At 36.6% G+C, this 20,769-nt stretch overlaps 1 protein-coding gene across 1 annotated transcript in view; it reads left to right on the top strand.

Annotated features, from left to right (window-relative positions):
• Nucleotides 1-20,769, top strand: part of TTN (titin) — a 268,972-nt gene that overhangs the window by 134,598 nt on the left and 113,605 nt on the right. Inside the window, exons 159-207 of the mRNA XM_070241291.1 lie at nucleotides 1,308-1,391; nucleotides 1,502-1,585; nucleotides 1,706-1,789; nucleotides 2,122-2,196; nucleotides 4,121-4,204; nucleotides 4,642-4,716; nucleotides 4,831-4,914; nucleotides 5,031-5,108; nucleotides 5,261-5,344; nucleotides 5,457-5,540; nucleotides 5,652-5,735; nucleotides 5,847-5,930; nucleotides 6,044-6,121; nucleotides 6,232-6,315; nucleotides 6,427-6,510; nucleotides 6,594-6,677; nucleotides 6,886-6,972; nucleotides 7,530-7,613; nucleotides 7,728-7,811; nucleotides 7,926-8,009; nucleotides 8,121-8,204; nucleotides 8,316-8,399; nucleotides 8,515-8,598; nucleotides 8,713-8,796; nucleotides 8,911-8,994; nucleotides 9,104-9,187; nucleotides 9,299-9,382; nucleotides 9,494-9,577; nucleotides 9,688-9,771; nucleotides 9,882-9,968; nucleotides 10,080-10,163; nucleotides 10,274-10,357; nucleotides 10,468-10,551; nucleotides 10,635-10,718; nucleotides 10,852-10,935; nucleotides 11,070-11,153; nucleotides 11,283-11,366; nucleotides 11,500-11,577; nucleotides 11,972-12,055; nucleotides 12,528-12,614; nucleotides 12,892-12,969; nucleotides 13,173-13,250; nucleotides 13,478-13,561; nucleotides 15,059-15,142; nucleotides 15,338-15,418; nucleotides 15,933-16,007; nucleotides 16,420-16,533; nucleotides 17,879-17,947; nucleotides 20,223-20,303. Coding sequence (XP_070097392.1) covers nucleotides 1,308-1,391; nucleotides 1,502-1,585; nucleotides 1,706-1,789; nucleotides 2,122-2,196; nucleotides 4,121-4,204; nucleotides 4,642-4,716; nucleotides 4,831-4,914; nucleotides 5,031-5,108; nucleotides 5,261-5,344; nucleotides 5,457-5,540; nucleotides 5,652-5,735; nucleotides 5,847-5,930; nucleotides 6,044-6,121; nucleotides 6,232-6,315; nucleotides 6,427-6,510; nucleotides 6,594-6,677; nucleotides 6,886-6,972; nucleotides 7,530-7,613; nucleotides 7,728-7,811; nucleotides 7,926-8,009; nucleotides 8,121-8,204; nucleotides 8,316-8,399; nucleotides 8,515-8,598; nucleotides 8,713-8,796; nucleotides 8,911-8,994; nucleotides 9,104-9,187; nucleotides 9,299-9,382; nucleotides 9,494-9,577; nucleotides 9,688-9,771; nucleotides 9,882-9,968; nucleotides 10,080-10,163; nucleotides 10,274-10,357; nucleotides 10,468-10,551; nucleotides 10,635-10,718; nucleotides 10,852-10,935; nucleotides 11,070-11,153; nucleotides 11,283-11,366; nucleotides 11,500-11,577; nucleotides 11,972-12,055; nucleotides 12,528-12,614; nucleotides 12,892-12,969; nucleotides 13,173-13,250; nucleotides 13,478-13,561; nucleotides 15,059-15,142; nucleotides 15,338-15,418; nucleotides 15,933-16,007; nucleotides 16,420-16,533; nucleotides 17,879-17,947; nucleotides 20,223-20,303 — 4,077 coding nt within the window. The remainder of the gene's footprint in view (nucleotides 1-1,307; nucleotides 1,392-1,501; nucleotides 1,586-1,705; nucleotides 1,790-2,121; nucleotides 2,197-4,120; nucleotides 4,205-4,641; nucleotides 4,717-4,830; nucleotides 4,915-5,030; nucleotides 5,109-5,260; nucleotides 5,345-5,456; nucleotides 5,541-5,651; nucleotides 5,736-5,846; nucleotides 5,931-6,043; nucleotides 6,122-6,231; nucleotides 6,316-6,426; nucleotides 6,511-6,593; nucleotides 6,678-6,885; nucleotides 6,973-7,529; nucleotides 7,614-7,727; nucleotides 7,812-7,925; nucleotides 8,010-8,120; nucleotides 8,205-8,315; nucleotides 8,400-8,514; nucleotides 8,599-8,712; nucleotides 8,797-8,910; nucleotides 8,995-9,103; nucleotides 9,188-9,298; nucleotides 9,383-9,493; nucleotides 9,578-9,687; nucleotides 9,772-9,881; nucleotides 9,969-10,079; nucleotides 10,164-10,273; nucleotides 10,358-10,467; nucleotides 10,552-10,634; nucleotides 10,719-10,851; nucleotides 10,936-11,069; nucleotides 11,154-11,282; nucleotides 11,367-11,499; nucleotides 11,578-11,971; nucleotides 12,056-12,527; nucleotides 12,615-12,891; nucleotides 12,970-13,172; nucleotides 13,251-13,477; nucleotides 13,562-15,058; nucleotides 15,143-15,337; nucleotides 15,419-15,932; nucleotides 16,008-16,419; nucleotides 16,534-17,878; nucleotides 17,948-20,222; nucleotides 20,304-20,769) is intronic.

Here is a 20,769-nt window from a genome sequence, read left to right as displayed (position 1 = left end):
AGTAACTTACTTTAACTTCGTAATTATATTTTAATTGGATTTTGTAGAATCAAAATACTCCACCATTATTATTTTTTTACTCTCCATAACAATCACTGGAAACATTGGGGCAATGCTCTTCGAATGACCATGGATTTACAAGGCCATTAGAACCTCAAAAGTGTTTTCAAGCCTTTTTTTTTTTTTTTTTTGGCTTTAATGTGAAACTATGATTAAATAATCTCAGGAGTAAAATAATCTGAATAATAAAATATTCTGAATAGAATACTGTTCAATAATCTGAATAGTAAAAATGACAGTAGTTGAGATTCTCTTCCACATATTTTAATCTAAAAAATTCTCTGTTTAAACCCAATTTTTTGGTCACCCTGTAATACTAGGTTGAGATAAAAATATATGATGAGGGGCTGGCCCTGTGTCATAGTGGTTAACTTCGGCACACTCTCTGTGGCAGCCCAGGTTCATGGGTTTGGATCCCAGGCATGAACCTACACCACTCAACAGCCATGCTGTGGCAGCCACCCACAAATAAAGTAGAGGAAGACTGGCACAAATGTTAGCTCAGGGCTAATCTTCTTCAAGCAAAACAAAGAGGAAGATTGGCAACAGATGTTAGCTCAGAGCTAATCTTCCTCAGCAAAAATAAATAAATAAATGTATATATAGTGACTCCCTCCTTTGAATAATCTTTCTATACTTGAACTTGGTTATTATTATCAGACAGTCTTCCTTTCTAAAAGCTGGAGAAATCTTTATTTTCTTCATTTGCCTTATTTTCCAAATATTTAATCATTTTTCTTTTTCTTTTCTACTTCCAATTCCTAAATGGTTTCACATTCATATTAAACTATGAAGCCATAAACTATATTTGGTTTGAAAATATATATAATTAGGTTCCTGGAAAAGGAAAGGATTTACATGAATTTCCCATAGGTCAAATTATAGGAGAATTCTTGATGTGCAACTCAACATCAACCCTGTTCTTTGTGAACAAATCCATAAAAACTAAAAGCAATAGGACAGTCTTACCAGTAACTTTCAGTGGACAAAGTAGAAGAATCATATAGTCCCTGGCCAATGAATTTCTCCATTCTATCATCATGATCATCAAGAAATGCTGAGAGTCCTATGTCATAAAACTGGGAATGAGGCTTTTTCCTAGCCAAGGTGTCATTGCCACTAGTTTGTGTCTATGCACTACTGGTAATTTGAGTGATAAATGTGTATTATGTATTATGTTTGTCTTAATACTATTCTTCATCCACCTTGAAATGCCCCTAATTGTGCAAATACTAATATCTTTAAAGTTTATGAAGTAACTGAAGAATTGGCCCCAGAAGAAGAAGTACTTGTGACTCATCTTCAAAAGACAAAAATCAAACTAACAAAAGGTATAGAACACCAATGATGCAGTCTGAAGACAATTTATTTTTGGCTCATTTTAAAAGCTCAATACTTTCCTTCACCATTTATAAATATAACTATACTCATATCTTTTAAGTGCCTGAGCCACCCAAGAAGGTTGTTCCAGAGGACAAAACATATGTGACTGTTCCTAAAAAGAGAGAAACACCAGCAGCTAAAGGTACAGTCCCACAACATCACACTTGGATGAATATCTTTGGCTTCAAGACTCAAAAATTGCATGCTATATAATTTACTGTCTTTACAATTTCTAAGTGTAAACTTACTGATATCTTTAAAGAGCCTGATACAACTAGAGAAGTGTTTCCAGAGGTGGAGTTACCAGAGGCTGTTACCAAAATTCCAGAGCACCCTCCAACTGAAGGTATAATTCTTAGTTATGAAAATCTCAATAAGATAATCTTTCTTCTTCAGTCTGCAAAATATATTTAGTGTTTTGTGTAGATTCTCACACCCTCTAATGCTAAAATACTAATATCTTTAGAGCACTTAATATGCCCAAGACAAGGAACTATCTATGACTTGCCCCCAAAAAGTCAAGTCCCACTCATACAATATACCAAGATAAACTATTAGAACAAAAATAAACTTTCTAATTTAAAGTTACAATAGCTGTTAATATACCTAACTTTCTTTGCAAGTCAGGTCTTCATGCCTTTACCTTTTCTCGATTAAAAAATACTAATATCTTTAAAGAATTGGAAGTCTTCATAGAAGGTGTTCCAGAGAGACAAGCTCCTGTTGCTAGAAGAAAGACGCCACCACCAAAAGGTACAAGCCAGAAGAAAGTCAACTTTCTTATCTCATGATTGTAGTTGTACTTAACACATGTAAAAATACTAATATCTTTAAAGCTCCGGGTGCTATCAAAGAAGTCATTTCAGAGAAGTGGGTCTGCCAGAGCAGCAGCTCAGCTGGGTATATAAATGTCCCCATGAGTCATTCAAGAGAAAATAGAGGGAAAAAAAATCTTTAACTTATACACATGGAAGCTGCTTGGGCTATAAGTTTATGCCTGAGGCCTCCAGGGAAAATGTAAATACATATAACGTGCAGATGTGACTGAGATGGATTCTTCAATAGGAAATAGTTATTACTGTTTGCTTAAAAAGTAAAAATCAGACTAGCTAGAAAAAAATGTACATGAGACCACTTGTAGCATTTATATCCCTGAAACTAGATTGAACTGGCTCAACATTCCCTCCCCCTTTAAAGCAGAAATCAGTGTCATCGAATGACAGAGGTGCTTGGCTGTAGCCTATAAATCCGTAATTCATCCCGCCATGGGGATGAAATTCCAGGATAAAATATAGCTACCTGTTGGAATTGCTTTTCTATTAAAATAAACTTATGTCTAAAAACAAGCCATATAAATTTGAAAGAACTGATTTCCCATAAGACTTAAACATCATAGAAATATTTTCGGAAAACTATGACTTAAAGAAAATAAATTTAAGTTCAATATGGAGCTGTTCCATCTATAATATCATCTCCCTGGGAACCTTCTAAAAGCAAGGCAGTTAAAACCAAAACCAGTTAAGTTCGAATTCTGCCCTCAATACTTATTTGCTTCTCTTGTTGTCTTTTATTTTTAAAGAGTCCAACATTTTTCCACTTTGAATATTTTTAGATGAATCAAAAGATGAGAAAGTTTTAAAACATCCAGAATAACAATTTATTCACAATACCCATGATAGTCTGTAATTTAAAGAATATCTAACACTTTGACATTGTTTTCTCAGTCTAGAACCTTTTAGTTGTTTTCCTCTCTCCTATACTTGAAAAACAATCACCTTTTAAAGTGCCTAAGGTAAGGGTACAAGATAAAGCCAACCCGGATAAGAAAGGAGCTGTTTTGTTTTCCCTAAGCTAATAGCAAAAGTACATCGTTAATTATAAAAAAAATTTTTCACTTAAAAATTTTTCCATGATCTAATTTTCTATACATCTACCATTCCAAGAAATGAAATTATTAATATTGATAGTGCCTGGGGGCTGGCTCCTTGGCCAAGTGGCTAAGTTCGCGTGCTCTGCTTCGGCGGCCCACGGTTTCGTTGGTTCGGATCCTGGGCGCGGACATGGCACCACTCCTCAGGTCACGTTGAGGTGGCGTCCCACATGCCACAACTACGAGTCACAACTAAGATATATAACTATGTACTGGGGGGATTTGGGGAGAAAAAGCAGAACAGAAAAAAGAAAATTGGCAACAGTTGTTAGTTCAGGTGCCAATCTTAAAAAAAAAATATATTGATAGTGCCTGAGGTGACTAAAAAAACAGCTCCTAATAATCAAGTATTCATATTGTTCCCCAAGAATCAGATTCAGGGAGCAGGGAGGTCTCCCAGTCTGGGGTATTCCTGTAGGTGGCGTTATGACTAAAACTCACCTCAAGAAGTTGTCCCTGTAAAGGAAATGCCCATGGCTGCTCCCCTGAAATTGAAACACCTTCCACTAAAGGGACCATTTATTCTATCATTCCTTCCTTCATAAATGTCTATTATATGCATGGTACCAGGGAGCTGGGGAATAATAAACAAAGACAAATAAGATTTGGTTCCTTTCCTCAAGACTTTATACCTTTTCCAATTCTTGAAGGAAGCACCCTTGTAGCCACAAAAATCACTTTGGTTCAAAGTGATTAATGTCTCCACTAATCCTTTCACGTCTAAGTGTAATACTAATATCTTCAAAGTACCAGAAGCTGTGACAGAAGTTGCTCCTGAAGTGACAGTACCTGAGGATGTTCCTGAAGAGCCAGAACGTCTGCCTGTGAAAGGTACATGTCACCTCTGAATAGATATTGAAGAAAAAAACTACCCTCTGCTCTTAAAACTATGTTTTCTAATGTTCTTCGTAACTCTTAAATGTAAACATACTAATATCTTTAAAGCATCTGAAGCTCCACGAGAAGCTCCCTCTCAAAAGAAAATATTTGTGGCTGTCCCTATCAAAACAGAAAACCCCTGTATTAAAAGCATTCATTCAACAACTATTTAGTAGGGAGGGTCCCAGGGACTCTGCTGGGTGCTGGAGAAGGGTGAGCACCTCTTCTCAAGGATCCTACTTAACCCCGTTCGACTTAGTCAACTGCTGGGGCAAGGGGAGAATGGACAGAAAAGAGACTTCTAGAAAACTACATTTGCTAACTTATTGTGGTTACTGTTTTCATTAGTCGTTTTAACTCTTACATGTGAAATACTAATATCTTTAAAGTGCCTGAATCTCCTCAAGAAGCTGTTCCTGCAAAAAGAGTTCCTTCCAAAAAGAGAGAACCTCCATCAGTTAAAGGTACAAGTTACCATGCCCTCAAGTTCAAGAAGAAATAGCTCTTTCAGTCTTGAAAATATTTTACTGTTCCTAGTGATCTTCATAACACTAAATGGAAATACTAATCTCTTAAAGTACCCGAAGCTCCCCAAGAAATTGTCCCTGAAAAGAAAACATACGTGGTTCCTCACAAAAAGCCTGAAGTCTTTCATGATGAAGGTATATCTTGCTGGAAGCTTAGAGGTTTGGGAAAATGTCTTGTCCTGTATAAGTGTGTTACCTGTTTGTACTGATTCTTGTAACTCCTAAATGTAAAAATATTAATATCTTTAAAGTGCCTGAAGTTCCCAAAGAAGTTGTCTTGGAAAAGAAAGTGCATCTTCCCCAAAAACCTGAAGTTGTGCCTGTCAAAGGTACATTTCTAACCATCCCTTCAAGCTGGGATAGGGAGGGTGCTAGAAAGAACCACCTTGCTAGCCTTGAACGTTCTTTTTGGTGTGTAAATGTGATTCTTGTCTGTGTTGATCCTTGTGACTCAAATGTAAATTTACTAATATCTTCAAAGTGCTGGAAGCTCCCAAAGAGGTGGTCCCTGAAAAGAAAGTGCCTGTGAGGCCTCCTAAAAAGCCAGAAGTTCCACCTGGTACAGGTACTTGTCACGGATCTTAGGTTGGAGAAGATAGAACTCATCTGCTCTTGAAAATATTTTGTTCCACTGGTCTTCATATCTCCTACATGTAATTTTACTAATATCTTTTAAGTGCCCGAGGCTCCCAAGGAAGTTGTCCCTGAAAAGAAAGTGCCTATGGCACCGCCTAAAAAAACAGAAGTCCCACCTGTTACAGGTATTTGTCACTGGTCTTAGGCTTAAAAAGATGTAACTCTTCTGCTCTTGAAAGTATTTTGTTCCAGTGGTCTCATCACTCCTAAATGCAATTTTACTAATATCTTTTAAGTGCCCGAGGCTCCCGAGGAAGTTGTCCCTGAAAAGAAAGTGCATGTGCCACCTCCTAAAAAGCGGGAAGTCCCACCTGTTACAGGTATTTGTCATGGACCTTAGGCTTAAAAAGACATAAGTCTTCTGCTCTCGAAAATATTTTGTTCCAGTGGTCTTCATAACTCTCAATGTAATTTTACTAATATCTTTTAAGTGCCTGAGGCTCCCAAGGAAGTTGTCCCTGAAAAGAAAGTGCCTGTGCCACCTCCTAAAAAACCAGAAGTCCCACCTGTGAAAGGTATTTGTCACTGGTCTTTAGGCCTAAAAAGATGTAACTCTTCTGCTCTTGAAAATATTTTGTTCCAGTGGTCTTCGTAACTTCTACATGTAATTTTACTAATATCTTTTAAGTGCCCGAGGAAGAAGTTGTCCCTGAAAAGAAAGTGCATGTGCCACCTCCTAAAAAGCCAGAAGTCCCACCTGTTAAAGGTATTGGTCATGATCCTTAGACTTAAAAAGACATAAGTCTTCTGCTCTTGAAAATATTTTGTTCCAGTGGTCTCATAATTCTAAATGTAATTTTACTAATATCTTTTAAGTGCCTGAGGCTCCCAAGGAAGTTGTTCCTGAAAAGAAAGTGCCTGCGCCACCTCCTAAAAAGCCGGAAGTCCCACCTGTTAAAGGTATTTGTCACTGACTTCAGACTTAAGAAGACGTAACTCATCTGCTCTTGAAAATATTGTATTCTAATGGTCTCATAACTCCTAAATGTAATTTTACTAATATCTTTTAAGTGCCCGAGGCTCCCAAGGAAGTTGTTCCTGAAAAGAAAGTGCCTGCGGCACCTCCTAAAAAGCCGGAAGTCCCACCAGCCAAAGGTAGTCACCCCCATGTCGCTGTGTTTGATACTGTCTGTTTGTCTTTGGTCAACCTAATCATGAAAATACTAATGTCTTTAAAGTGCCTGAGGTGCCAAAGGCAGCTGTCCCAGAAAAGAAAGTGCCTGAAGCTATTCCTCCCAAACCGGAAAGTCCTCCCCCTGAAGGTAATGTCAAAGCTATATATACCAGGGAGAAAAACACCCGCTATTTTATCTAGAAAATTACATATGTAAATCCTACTACATAAAGATGATATCATTCTAAAGAAAAAAACAGTCAGCAGTTATCCAAAATATCTTGGTGCATGATTGCATGGTATAGTCATCAACTATTTTCACCTTTTCTAAACACAAATTACCAATATCTTTGAAGTGCCCGAGGTGCCGCCAAAGGAAGTCATCCCTGAAAAGAAAGTGCCTGTGGCTCCTCCTAAGAAGCCAGAACCTCCACCTGCTAAAGGTATTTATCCTTCCGTGGTGTTTGTCACCTGTTTCAGAGGGGTGGGAAAAGTGTGTATAGAAGATCCAGCAGTCTCACAAATTTTATTTGCTTGGGTAAATGTGTTGTCAATATTCCCCCTTTATAGTTTCTAACTAAAATACACTAATATCTTCGAAGTTCCTGAAGCTTCTAAAGAAATTGTAGCTGAAAAGAAAGTGTCTTTGGCTGTGCCCAAAACGCCAGAGGCCCCACCTGCTAAATGTATTTATTCCCACTGCTCTGTTAAGAAGAAAAATATTATCTTGTACTATTCACAATCATGGTAACATAACGCCTTCACTATTCATAAGTTCTAAAAATACTAATATCTTTCAAGTACCTGAAGCTGCTCAAGAAGTTGTCTCAAAAAGGATAATTCCCACGACTCCACCCAAAAAACCAGAATCCCCACCTGTCACAGGTACTTGTTAGCCCTGACCTCATTTTGCAGAAGAAATATCTCTTCCATTCTTGAGAATAATTTCAGTCCATTGCTCTTCATTAACCTAACTGTAAAACTACTAATATCTTTCAAGTGCCTGAGGCTCCCCAAGAAGTTGTTCCAGAAAAGAAAGTTCCCAAGGCACCACCCAAAAAGCCAGAAGCCCTACCTGTCCCAGGTACATTTTAGCCCTAAACTCATTTTCCAGAAGAATCATCTCTTCTGCTATTGAAAACAGTTTAGACCATTGCTCTTCATTAACCTAACTGTAAAACTACTAATATCTTTCAAGTGCCTGAAGTTCCTCAAGAAGTTGTTCCAGAAAAGAAAGTTCCCAAGGCACCACCCAAAAAGCCAGAATCCCCACCAGTGTCAGGTATTTTTCACCCCAGCCCTTATTCTACAGAAGAAATACCTCTTCTTCTCTTGGAAATATTGCTGGTCCATTGATCTCATTAACCCAAGTGTAAAACTACTAATATCTTTTAAGTGCCTGAAGTTCCACAAGAAATTATCCCTGAAAGGAAAGCACCAGTGGCACCTCCTAAAAAGCCTGAAGTCCCACCTGTTACAGGTACTTGTCACTGGCCTTAGGCTTAAAAAGATGTAACTCTAATGCTCTTGAAAGCATTTTGTTCTAGTGATCTCATTACTCCTAAATGTAATTTTACTCATATCTTTTAAGTGCTTGAGGCTCCTGAGGAAGTTGTCCCTGAAAAGAAAGTGCCTGTGGCACCTCCTAAAAAGCCAGAAGTCCCACCTGTTACAGGTATTTGTCACTGGTCTTAGGCTTAAAAAGATGTAACTCTTCTGCTCTTGAAAATATTTTGTTCCAGCTGTCTCATCACTCCTAAATGTAATTTTACTAATATCTTTTAAGTGCCTGAGGCTCCCCAAGAAGTCATCCCAGAAAAGAAGGTTCCCAAGTTTCCACCCAAAAGACCAGAAGCCCCACCTGTCACAGGTACTTGTTAGCTCTGACCTCATTTTGCAGAAGAAATATCTCTTCCATTCTTGAGAATAATTTCAGTCCATTGCTCTTCATTAACCTAACTGTAAAACTACTAATATCTTTCAAGTGCCTGAGGCTCCCCAAGAAGTTGTTCCAGAAAAGAAAGTTCCCAAGGCACCACCCAAAAAGCCAGAAGCCCTACCTGTCCCAGGTACATTTTAGCCCTAAACTCATTTTCCAGAAGAATCATCTCTTCTGCTATTGAAAACAGTTTAGACCATTGCTCTTCATTAACCTAACTGTAAAACTACTAATATCTTTCAAGTGCCTGAAGTTCCTCAAGAAGTTGTTCCAGAAAAGAAAGTTCCCAAGGCACCACCCAAAAAGCCAGAATCCCCACCAGTGTCAGGTATTTTTCACCCCAGCCCTTATTCTACAGAAGAAATACCTCTTCTTCTCTTGGAAATATTGCTGGTCCACCGATCTCATTAATCTAAGTGTAAAACTACTAATATCTTTTAAGTGCCTGAAGTTCCTCAAGAAATTGTCCCTGAGAAGAAAGCACCAGCGGCACCCCCTAAAAAGCCTGAAGTCCCACCTGTTACAGGTACTTATCACTCACCTTAAACTTAAGGAGGTAACTCTTCCACTCTTAAAAGTATTTTGTTCTAGAAGTCTCATAACCACTAACTTTAATTTTACTAATATCTTTTAAGTGCCTGAAGCTCCCAAAGAAGTTGTTCCTGAAAAGAAAGTACCTGTGCCACGTCCTAAAAAGCCAGAAGTTCCACCTGTCACAGGTACTTATCACTCACCTTAGACTTAAAAAGACCTAACTCTTCTGCTCTTGAAAATATTTTGTCCTATTGGTCCCATAACTTCTACATGTAATTTTACTAATATCTTTTAAGTGCCCGAAGCTCCTAAGGAAGTTGTTCCTGAAAAGAAAGTGTCTGTGGCACCTCCTAAAAAGCCAGAAGTCCCACCTGTTACAGGTATTTGTCACTAGTCTTTGCCTTAAAAAGATGTAACTCTTCTGCTCTTGAATGCATTTTGTTCCAGCGGTCTCATCACTCCTAAATGTAATTTTACTAATATCTTTTAAGTGCCTGAAGCTCCCAAAGAAGTTGTCCCTGAAAAGAAAGTGCCTGTGCCACTTCCTAAAGAGCCAGAAGTCCCACCTGTTAAAGGTATTTGTCACTGGTCTTAGACTTAAGAAGACGTAACTCTTCTGTTCTTGAAAATATTTTGTTCTAGTGGTCCCATAACTCTCAATGTAATTTTACTAATATCTTTTAAGTGCCCGAGCCTCCCAAGAAAGTTGTTCCTGAAAAGAAAGTACCTGTGGCGCCTCCTAAAGAGCCAGAAGTCCCACCTGTTACAGGTATTTGCCACCGATCTTAGGTTAAAAAGACATAACTCTTCTGCTGTTAAAAACATTTTGTTCTAGTGGTCTCAAAACTACTAAATGTAATTTTACCAATGTCTTTTAAGTGCCTGAAGCTCCCAAAGAAGAAATCATCCCTGAAAAGAAAGTGCCTGTGCCACCTCCTAAAAAGCCAGAAGTCCCACCTGTTAAAGGTATTGGTCACTGACCTTAAACTTAAGAAGACATAAGTTTTCTGCTCTTGAAAATATGTTGTTCCAGTGGTCTCTAAACTACTAAATACAATTTTACTAATATCTTTTAAGTGCCCGAGGCTCCCAAGGAAGTTGTCCCTGAAAAGAAAGTGCATGTGCCACCTCCTAAAAAGCCGGAAGTCCCACCTGTTAAAGGTACTGGTCACTGACCTTAGGCTTAAAAAGATATAAGTCTTCTGCTCTTGAAAATATTTTGTTCCAGTGGTCCCATAACTCTCAATGTAATTTTACTAATATCTTTTAAGTGCCTGAGGCTCCCAAGGAAGTTGTTCCTGAAAAGAAAGTGCCTGCGCCACCTCCTAAAAAGCCGGAAGTCCCACCTGTTAAAGGTATTTGTCACTGGTCTTAGGCTTAAAAAGACATAACTCTCCGACTCTTGAAAATATTTTGTTCTAGTGGTCTCATAATTCTAAATGTAATTTTGCTAATATCTTTTAAGTGCCCGAGGCTCCCAAGGAAGTTGTTCCTGAAAAGAAGGTACCTGCGGCACCTCCTAAAAAGCCGGAAGTCCCACCAGCCAAAGGTAGTCACCCCCATGTCGCTGTGTTTGATACTGCTCATTTGTCTTTATTTTGTCTCATCATGAAAATACTAATATCTTTAAAGTGCCCGAGGTGCCAAAGGCAGCTGTCCCAGAAAAGAAAGTGCCTGAAGCTATTCCTCCCAAACCCGAAAGTCCTCCCCCTGAAGGTAATTATGAAAATATCCAAACTAGCATGTTTTAAAATAAAAACTCTCTCCTTACTGTTGTAAACATCTTGTTGCAAAATATTTCATATACTTTACTCAATTCTAGTGTTAACATGAGCTTGTGTCTTTAAAGTGTATGAGGAGCCTGAGGAAGTTGTTCCGGAAGAGCCTCCAGCTGAAGTGGTGGAAGAGCCAGAGCCCGCCCCTCCCCCCAAAGGTACTTGGCCCACTGCTGGGTTGCCTTTGCCAATCTTTTGCCTTTCCTACCCTGAAAGTCTGGGCACTATGAGCTTTAGTCTTGTACCTCACTTACCTTCACTGATTCTGAAACATAACTTCTAATATCTTTAGTGACTGTGCCACCTAAGAAACCTGTCCCAGAGAAGAAACCACCTGCTGTCATTGCCAAAAAACCTGAACCACCACCAGTGAAAGGTATTTCTCACTGCCACTGACTCCTACAGAAAAATCTCTGTCCTTAAAATGTCATGTTTGGCTGCTCGACTTAATGATTTCCATGTGTCATTGAAACTATGAGCTAAAAACTGCTAATACTTTTTAAAGTGCCCGAGGTGCCCAAGGAAGTTGTTCCTGAAAAGAAAGTGCCTCCAGTGGTTCCCAAAAAGCCAGAAGTCCCGCCTGCTAAAGGTACATGTAGCTGTCCACCATTTGTTGGAGGCGGACACAGCCTCCAATTTTTAAAAAGTGTCCTGTTCTGTGTAAATGTGATGAAAGTTTACTAATGATTCTTCATAACATTAAAATACTAATATCTTTAAAGTGCCTGAAGTTCCAAAAGAAGTTGTTCCAGAAAAGAAAGTAGCTGTTCCCAAAAAGCCGGAAGTCCCACCACCCAAAGGTACATGTCACTAATGAGATCTGCAGAAAAGCGCTCACTCTCGGTCTCAGAAGTCACTTATTATAGGAAACCCTTTTGTTTGTTAGAACTACAAACCTGCTATTCTGGATGTTTAGGGTTTAAAAGTTTTTAAATAACATCATTGATTTTTTCAAAAACTGATAGATCTATTATGAGCATTGGAAGAGTTTGCTGACGTGGTTTTGTTATTCTTAATAGGCCACTTTTTCCTCCCCACTTTGTGGGTCCAAGAACAGATCACTTATTGGCCTAATTGTGAATTTTGTTCTTGGATCTGTCCCTGGGTTATTTGAACTAGATGCGAACTAGATGTGGCATAAATGTCATGTAGTTCTCAACTGCCCAGAAGTAAAACTACCTAATATCTTTAAAGTGCCAGAGGTGCCAAAGGAACCTGTCGTGGAAGAGAAACCAGCTGTTCCTATTCCCGAAGAAGTGGAGCCGCCTCCTCCAGAAGGTACACGTAAGACCGCTAATGAGCTGGCCACTTGTGACTATTTCTAATTTAAGCCTTGTTCCTCTTCTTTTCTAATTCAGTATCTCTTGGTCATTTTCTATCCTTTAATTATTTGTCTTACTTCATCATGCTTAATTAGCACCGATCTCAAATCTGTTTTGGGTTATCAGTCAGCAGCATCTCCATAGAACATCATCATAAGCTGTATTAAACAAAGTTTCTCTAATGTACAGAGAAAGTAGAATAGGAGAACGAATGACTGTAAATGGCATTAAACACCAAAAGAGTTTTCCAAGAATTCAAATCAGTAGAAACAGAAGTCAGTGCAAATAAGATAGATTTCATCTTAACAAAAATAAGAAAAGATACTAATTGAAACAAAGGAAGAAATCAAGATGATATATGTCTGATGATTTGTGCATTTTAGAATATTGTTCCACACGTTGAAATAAAATTAACTATATCTTTAAAGTATATGAAGAACCCGAGGAAATTGCTCCTGAAGAGGAAGAGCCAGTTCCTGTTGCAGAGGAGGAACCAGAGGCGCCCCCACCAGCAGGTACAAGGCAGGACCCATTGCGTGGGAAAATACATCATTTGATTTTTATGTCTATTACATGTCTTCTTCAAGGTAAAATGTCCGTCTGCTATCTCCTTACTTGAAATTTGGCTTCATTGGCAAGAACAAAAGTCATTTGCACACATAAAGCTTTGGTCCTACAGAATTTTCCAATGTGCATACCAAGGAATTAGATGTGATCTTTTTTTATTCATTCCTTTGCATTAAACTTTTCATCATAATCATCTGACTCTAAAAGAAATTCCTATCTTTCAAGTGCCTGAAGAGCCCGAGAAGATTGTTCCAGAGAAGAAAGTGCCTGTCATCAAAAAACCAGAAGCTCCTCCTCCTAAAGGTACTTATACTAAAATAAATAAATATTCACTTCGTTTTTGTGTGCTGTCTAAAATTTGACACTCTTTCCTTACTATGTATTGTGATGTATCACGTAATTAACTCTCATCCGTATGTTAAAGTGTTGAACATACTTGTCAAATTAATGTGTATATATTGCACCTTGCAATTTTATATTATTAAATACTACTAATATCTTTAAAGTACCTGAGACGGCGAAGAAAGTTGTCCCAGTGAAGAAAGTCCCAACTGTTAAGAAGCCAGAAAAACCAGAAGCTAAAGGTATTCATGTCATCATTGACATCCTAATAAAAAAAAAAAGAAGTACTCTGATGTCTTAAAGTGGAATCGAATTAAGTTGTCCTCATTGTTGCGTAACTGGGGACAAAAACGTCCTTATTGTGTTTCCATTAATTTTAATGCTCTTCCATTAACTATAGGTTCTTTATTCTTAACATTTTAAGTTCTTTTTATGTACTCTTTCTAAAATGAAACTAATATCTTCAAAGTGCCTGAGGTGCCCAAGAAACTTGTTCCAGTAAAGAAAGAACCTGTGCCTGTCACCAAAAAACGAGAAGTCCTGCCAGAAAAAGGTACTTACCATGAAGAGAAAAAATATGTTCTCTGAATGCTATCTGAGCATTTTAATAATTCTTAGGGAAAAAAATACTGAAGTATAAGTTTACACAAAACCACATTTTACAGAAAAATAGAGGAAAATAAAGAGGGCAAAGAGGGAAAATGAGACAAACAAGCAAGAGGGGAAAAAAGTGAATGAGAGTCAGTTGTGCCGTGATGTGGTTACATGCGGTAGAAAAGGACCTCCTCTCACTCCGTGTGTAGAACAGCTCAATTCAGCATATCATTGTTGAATGTTTACCATAAACAAGACATTGTATTAGAAAAGATAAGATCTGATCTTGTCTTCAGGCTACTTAAGTCTGGTGAGAAGAAAGAAAGTATAGCACAACTCTAGCACAGACAGGAAGCGATCACACCTACAGAGTGAGGATAAAGGGCTACAGAAACAGAGGAAAGAAAGACCAATTTCAGGCAGAGGATCAGGGAAAGCTGTGTGAAAGAAGCACAATTGTAAGCTTTGATTGATTTTGGTTGCTTCCTCAATATAGCAATTGAGGAAATGGTATTCTAAGCAAAGGCAAGATTATATCAAAAAGCACAGAGGTAGAAGAGTCTAGGAAGTTCAAGGACTGTCAAATAAACTTGTGTAACTTAAGTATGAATTGGTTGTGGGATATCTTGAAAGATAAGGCTGGATATAAAGATGAGGGTCATATTTTGGATTCTTTGAATGCCAGTATAAGGCGTGTACTTTATTCTGTAGGGAACAGGAATTGTCAAAGGTTTTGGAGCAGGTGTACAAATTAATAGGAGTTGGGCTTCAGAAAGGTAACTAGCAGCAGTTCAAGCTGTTGGAAGATGGTGATAATAGTAAAGAGTCATTGCTGTTATTTAGGTCTTTAAGAGCTGGACAAGATCAGTCGTGGTAGAAATGGAAACAGAGATGGGATTTGAGGGAGATGAGATTCAGTTGATGTCTGATTATTATCAGAGCAAGTAGGGAAATAGAGGAGCCCAAGATGATTCTAAGGGTTGAAGCTTGATGGCCATGAGAATGGTTCATAGGGTCCTTGAACAGATATTAGAAAGAAGATAGTGAATATATTTTTCATTCTTCAAGTATAGAAGTTGGGAATGTGCACCTGGAGCTTAGGGAACAGATCGGGGCTTGAGATGTACATCCAGAAGTCATACACATGGAAATAACAGTTGAGAGTGCAGGGGTGATTGCTCAAAGAATGTAGAGCAAATTTTTTAAAGCATTGAAGTTAGACCAGTAGAGAACACCTACATTTAAGGGTCCACAGAGGAAGAGAAGCAAATGAAGAAGGCTGAGAAGGTTCATTTGTAAAATTAGGATGTCCAAAAGAGCATCATGCCCTCAAAACCATTTTCCCCACAAAGTCTTATAAGATGAAGTTCTTTCTCCTATATTCTTTGCCTGCTCTTTGCAGAATCTTGCACATCTTCTAAATTCTTAATAGTAAACAAAATCAATATCTTTAAAGTGCCTGAAGTGCCCAAGGAAATCGTCCCAGAAGAGGAAGTGTCTGTCCCTATCCCTGAAGAGCCAGAAGCTCCAATTGTCGAAGGTACACGGCTGCTCTATAAATCTTGGAAAGACGACAATCGTCTTTATCATCTTACTTTGGTTGTAGATGAGTCTTTTGTATTTATCTGTTGTCTGTCTTATGTAGTAAAGTTATTGATGGTTGATATGTTGCAACTTAACAGTTACAGTATTCTATTTGAAATACAGTCTAAAATAAAATACTGTGTTTTTTAAGTTGAAGAGTCTGCTGAGGAAATAATATATGAAGAAAGAGCATCCATAACCATTGGTAGAAAAGTGCCTCCCCCTGTTGAAGGTATATATATATTTATGTAAATATAATTTTTTTAATCTCTTGGAAACTCCTTTTAGAAATGAAAACCTAGAAATACAAAACCATTTATAAGGTGGCATTCCTTCTTGAAATTAAAGACAAAAGCATCTGTCACGTTTCCTTCATTTTTTCAAATAGTTATACTTCTTTTGAAATCTTTAATTGGATTATTTGATTATTCTTGATGGTAATTATAAATTCCAAAGATATAGTTTACTGAGGTAAAACTGGAATAATTGCATTGGATCCTCAATGATAAGCCAATGTCAAATTTTAAGTCATCTCATTTGCCATCAACATACTTCGAATAAAATAGTTAATAAAAAGTTCAAGTATAAGAAAATAGAAATCTTATCTCTTTTTTTAGACAAGCGAATTTGTATGAATTGTATATTTCTGTTTGTGTGGCTATAATCTTTGCATCTACGTGAAATTTGTGTGTCTTTGGAAGAATCTTACATTACAATCTCTTATCCTTTGTCAACATTCTTTAAAGAACGTGAAATTGAAAAGTATATTGAGCCTGAAGAACCTGAACCTGAACCACAGCCAGAAGAAATACCAGTACAAGGTATTCAATTGGTCTTAAATCTTCATCATCATATTCTTCATCTTGAAATATACATGGTTTATGTTGTTCTACATGTATAGTAGGTCTCTACATCCGTATGTATGATGTTCTGTGTTTTAAATGTGTGTCTTGTTCTTATGTATCCACATCATTTGTAATGTTTGTCTCATGTCAATGTGCCTTATGTGGATGCTTCCTTTGTTGTTTTTATTAGTGCCTCTGCTATATCTCTCATCATCTGTGTATAGTGTTGATATTTTTATGTTTTATGTTGGACACTAATATTATATATCCAAAAAATAAGACTTTTTACTTCATATGTATATTTAAATTTCGACTGAATATAGTGTATATCCACATACTAATTAACATATGTATATGTACACTAACACTCCTGAAATACTCTTTCAAGAACCTGAACCTGAAAAGAAGGTTGTTGAGAAACCAAAACTCAAACCAAGGCCCCCAGCTCCTGCTCCTGCTCCACCTAAGGAAGACGTGAAGGAGAAAATAGCCCAACTTAAAGGTATAAAATACCTCTTCCAAAGTTGTATTAACTTGCTTCAAACTTCTGTCTAGTCGTCTGAAATAGTGCTTGCAAAAATTTATTACTTTTGGAAGTGTGCGCTTCCAGACATGACTTAGCGTGGGAATTACATAAAGACCCATGTTTCCTGCTGCTCCAGGAGCCCAGGGGTGCCTTGGCAGGCCATGCCCGCTGTCCTAGATGTCAAAAAGTGCATTGGTAGCTTCATCCTGGACATCTGGATGCAGGGCCTGTCCAACCAACTTTCTTGTGTGGAGTGGGGAGGAAGGGTTTTCTGATTTCAAAGCCTGATTGCTATGCATATCTTTGGGCTCTTATGCATGTGGAATGTATAAGGAATCTTTACAAGATATTTTTAATATTGCAGTAACAAATTTATACAAAGGCCAAAACTTTGTTCTTAAAGTATGTCATGTGCTTTTAAATATATAGTAAGTAATATATTTATGACATCCAATAGCTATGTGCTCATATACCATGAAAGGAAAGCATGTGAATGATCTCTCACTGCCCCTCCACTTTTTTTTCTTTTGCAACTCAGTAAAAACCCAGTTGTGTTCTGTGGTGGTCCTCTTGGCTTAGCCAGAAAGAGTGGTTATGGATATATTTGCTATCCAGTGCTCTTCCCTTCATTCTTTTTGCATTTAGATTTTTCTTTGAATCGATGTAATATTGCTTAATTTTAAAAACATCAGCATCTTTAAAAGCTGAAATAAACTGGCGAAAGCATATTATTCTTGTTATTTTAATTAAATGTTGTCTTATTTGTGGTGTCATGAGATGTCCCAATCTAAAATAATCTACATATAATCTTAGATAAGCACTTTTCCCACTCTCACCTACACATGTACAAAGACAGAATCTTCCAGAGAAAGACTTTGCTTCTAATGATTCTCACCCCTTTACACCCCTCCTGGCCTGCAGAGGGAACTTCTGGTATTTTAAGTCAGACATAGAAAAAGTGAGCACTTATTAAAAGGCTACCCATCTGCTGACTGATGCGCCATGAGGACACATACTTAAATACATTTCCCTTAATGTAAAATTTATACTCAAAGGAAAATTGCTTCCTCCTATGAAAAACAAAAACTGTCTTCCGTCTCAACCAGACTTTAATTTACTGTTCAACTTTGGAGTAAAACTGCAATCTGTTTTCATGGTTTGAATGCCTCTTGTATGTTCTTTGGTGGCTGTTCTTGGCTGCTGTTAATGCTTTTTGGTTATAAACAAAGCTTGATTTTGATTCTTGGAGCAAGTATTTAATAATTTGCTTCACATTTGTTTAAATATACAAATAATAAAAGTAAGTTCATATTCTTTAAAGCTGTTTCAAAGAAGAAAGTTCCTGAAAAACCTGAGGTTCCAGAAAAAGTGGAGCTTAAACCTCTGAAAGGTATTTCACAGTCTAGAAAATATATTAATATGCAGTATGCCTTCATCTGACTCCTTGCTCTTCCTGCCCTCTAGAGTATTCTTCTTTTCTTTTTCTTTTTAAAATAATCATAGTAGTGTCATTCATTTCATGTCTTTCTGTAGATTTTATGGTCCTGGCTCATCAGTGTTGCTTCCTTTGTCTCCCACCAATTTCCTACATTCTATGGATAAATGTTGTTTATCTTTGTCTCATCTACATATGTGTTCTCGCATTTTCCTAAACTTCAAAACATCACCTTTTACTGGTTAGGTGAAATTAATATCAGGACACATCTTAGGTTAAAATACTGAGAGCTAATAGTAGAAAGTTTTAGAATTTGTCTTGAAAAACAATATTTTAGCCAGTGTTATAAGCACTAAAAAAAAGTCATATCCTCTTTCTATACTAATAAAATGATTCATAGGAATTTCCTCGTGGCTTTTCTGTCACTTTCCTCTCACTAAGCTAAAGACATTCTTTCAGGTGTACAGATCTCATGTTTTAGAGAAATTTCATTATCATTGCAGGTCATTTTTCAAAATTTATTTCTCTTTAAACGATATTTTTCCCTAACTAAACTTAAACCCTAAAGAAAAATAAGTGGATCATAAAAGTCTAGAAAACATCTTTTAAAAATAAAATTGTTAATTTTTCTAGTAAGTATACCAAGTAGCAGTGTTTCGTTTAAGAATCAGGATGTTCAGACCCAGCAATTGAATCTGTTCTTGATTCACTCTGGAATTTTGGAAGAATCACCTATCTGAAGATACATTTCCTGATTTATAAAATGGAGTTTACAAAATAATGTTACTATGCATATTTACTAGTAAAAGATTATTACAAAGCTACTCATAAACATTAAAATGGAAAGTAATGGCATATAGTCATTTTAAAAATAATAGCTACAGTCGTGTGCTCTGCACCTGAGTCTCAAATGTCAATAAGATCTTAAAAATAAAGTAATATTGAAAAACAAGTGAACAGATGTGTTTTCACTTTGTCCATTATGTAAGTAAAGGATGTCACACCATCCCAACTTGGATTAATTAGATGCGTGATCTCTCCAGGTTCGATCAATGAAAATAGTTATACATTAAGAATACTGGTAATTCTAAAATAGTATTGAAGGCCAGAACAGTTTATCAAGGATAAAAAAATTTAATGTTTAATGGTGAAATTTTACTTAAAATACTTGACGTTAGAAAAAAGATCATTAAAGTGAAATATTTGTGTATTTGCCTTTATTTGTTTAAATTTTTGGAGTAAGAGTTAGGTAAGGTTATCTTTATCACATAACAAAGCTATTTAATGATTTCAAATGTCTTATTTAAAACACCAAACGGGACATTTTATAGAAATATCTAAGAAATTCAGATTTCATATGAGTGAACAAATATAATGTTATGTGACACAAATAAATAATGTTTTTAAATTAGATTTTTATTGACAACAGGAGGGAGGTAAAGTGGTTCAGTAATCTCCAAGTATTTCTCTTCTTGTTTCCATTCAAATCCATGAGGACTATGGTAGGAATAGGAGGCTTCTCTACATAATAACATCATCCACCAAGCCCAGGATTCACTGAAGACACAAAAGGAAGTTAATTTAGAATTCCATGGGTCACTTTTAGTCTAAATTCAAGAACATTTTTTTATTCATTAAAAATAAGCTTCCAACACCAGCTTTCAAATTCTATAGTTCTATAAGTCAGAATTATTTCAAAAAGGAGACTTTAAGAAAGGATATTTCCCTTCTGTTCAGAAAACGATTTGGTCCTTTCCCAACATCAAGGTCATAAACCAGGTCCCTTGGTTTTCTTCTCTCATCAGTGGAGAAGACTGAATGATGACACTAACACCTAGCAATATCATTTTAATGTAATTAATGATCAGGGAGATATCAATGTAGATTTGGCAATCTACGGTTGCAGATTGGGGCAAAGATGCTGTCAAGAACTCTGTAATTTGATGAAAGATTCATAAAGTCAGTATAGACAACATCTTCTACGCTCATTTAAGATGAATAAATTTGCCTGCAGTTAATACAATCGAATTTCATGACAACGTTATATAGATGGTTGCAGAGGAGATGTCTTAAAGTGGATTATTTGCTTTTAAATTCTGTGATATTTATGTGCAACAAAAATTATTACTTGAGGCACTCTAGCTAACTAGTTTTGAAAGAGACATTTTTCTTGTTGAAGTTTAGTTTTTACGTGAATTCACTTCAAAATTTGAAATCCTGTTCTTTTAAGTGCTTGGAGGGGAAAAGAAAGTTCGCAAATTACTTCCTGAACCTAAACCGCAACCAAAGGAAGAAGTTGTTCTCAAAAGCGGTATAGTATTTTTCAATCGTTCTCCCATCTTTAAGTGTCCAAATACTAGACTTGAAAGCTTACAAAATATTTCTGTCTCTTGGTTTTCTTTGAATTAAATTTCCTATTTATCAAAATTCATCTGTAGTGGCATTGAAAATTAAGAAGGCTATCATTTCCAAATCGTTTTTAAAAGAGCACAGAAATTTTGTGAGTTTTCACGGTATTTTGACATTTACCATGTTAATAGACATAACTCAATTGATAATATTTTAAACCAATAACAATGACCATAGCTGTCATTTTTATAGTCAAATTATGTAGTAAAATACACTAAACCTATTAAATACTCTAAATTACACCACACTATTTAAGCTTAATTTCGGTATTTGGTTTTAAAGTGTGACACAGGATCACCACAACTAATAAATAACATTTTTTAAAAAACTAAACGTTTCTTTCCTACTAATAAAATATTGAAGAATTA

Source organism: Equus caballus, chromosome 18 (assembly GCF_041296265.1).
Source record: "Equus caballus isolate H_3958 breed thoroughbred chromosome 18, TB-T2T, whole genome shotgun sequence".
In the NCBI taxonomy this organism is placed as follows: Eukaryota; Metazoa; Chordata; class Mammalia; order Perissodactyla; family Equidae; genus Equus; species Equus caballus.
The sequence above is the reverse complement of the archived record's forward strand: the minus strand, read 5'-3'. Positions and strand labels throughout refer to the sequence as shown.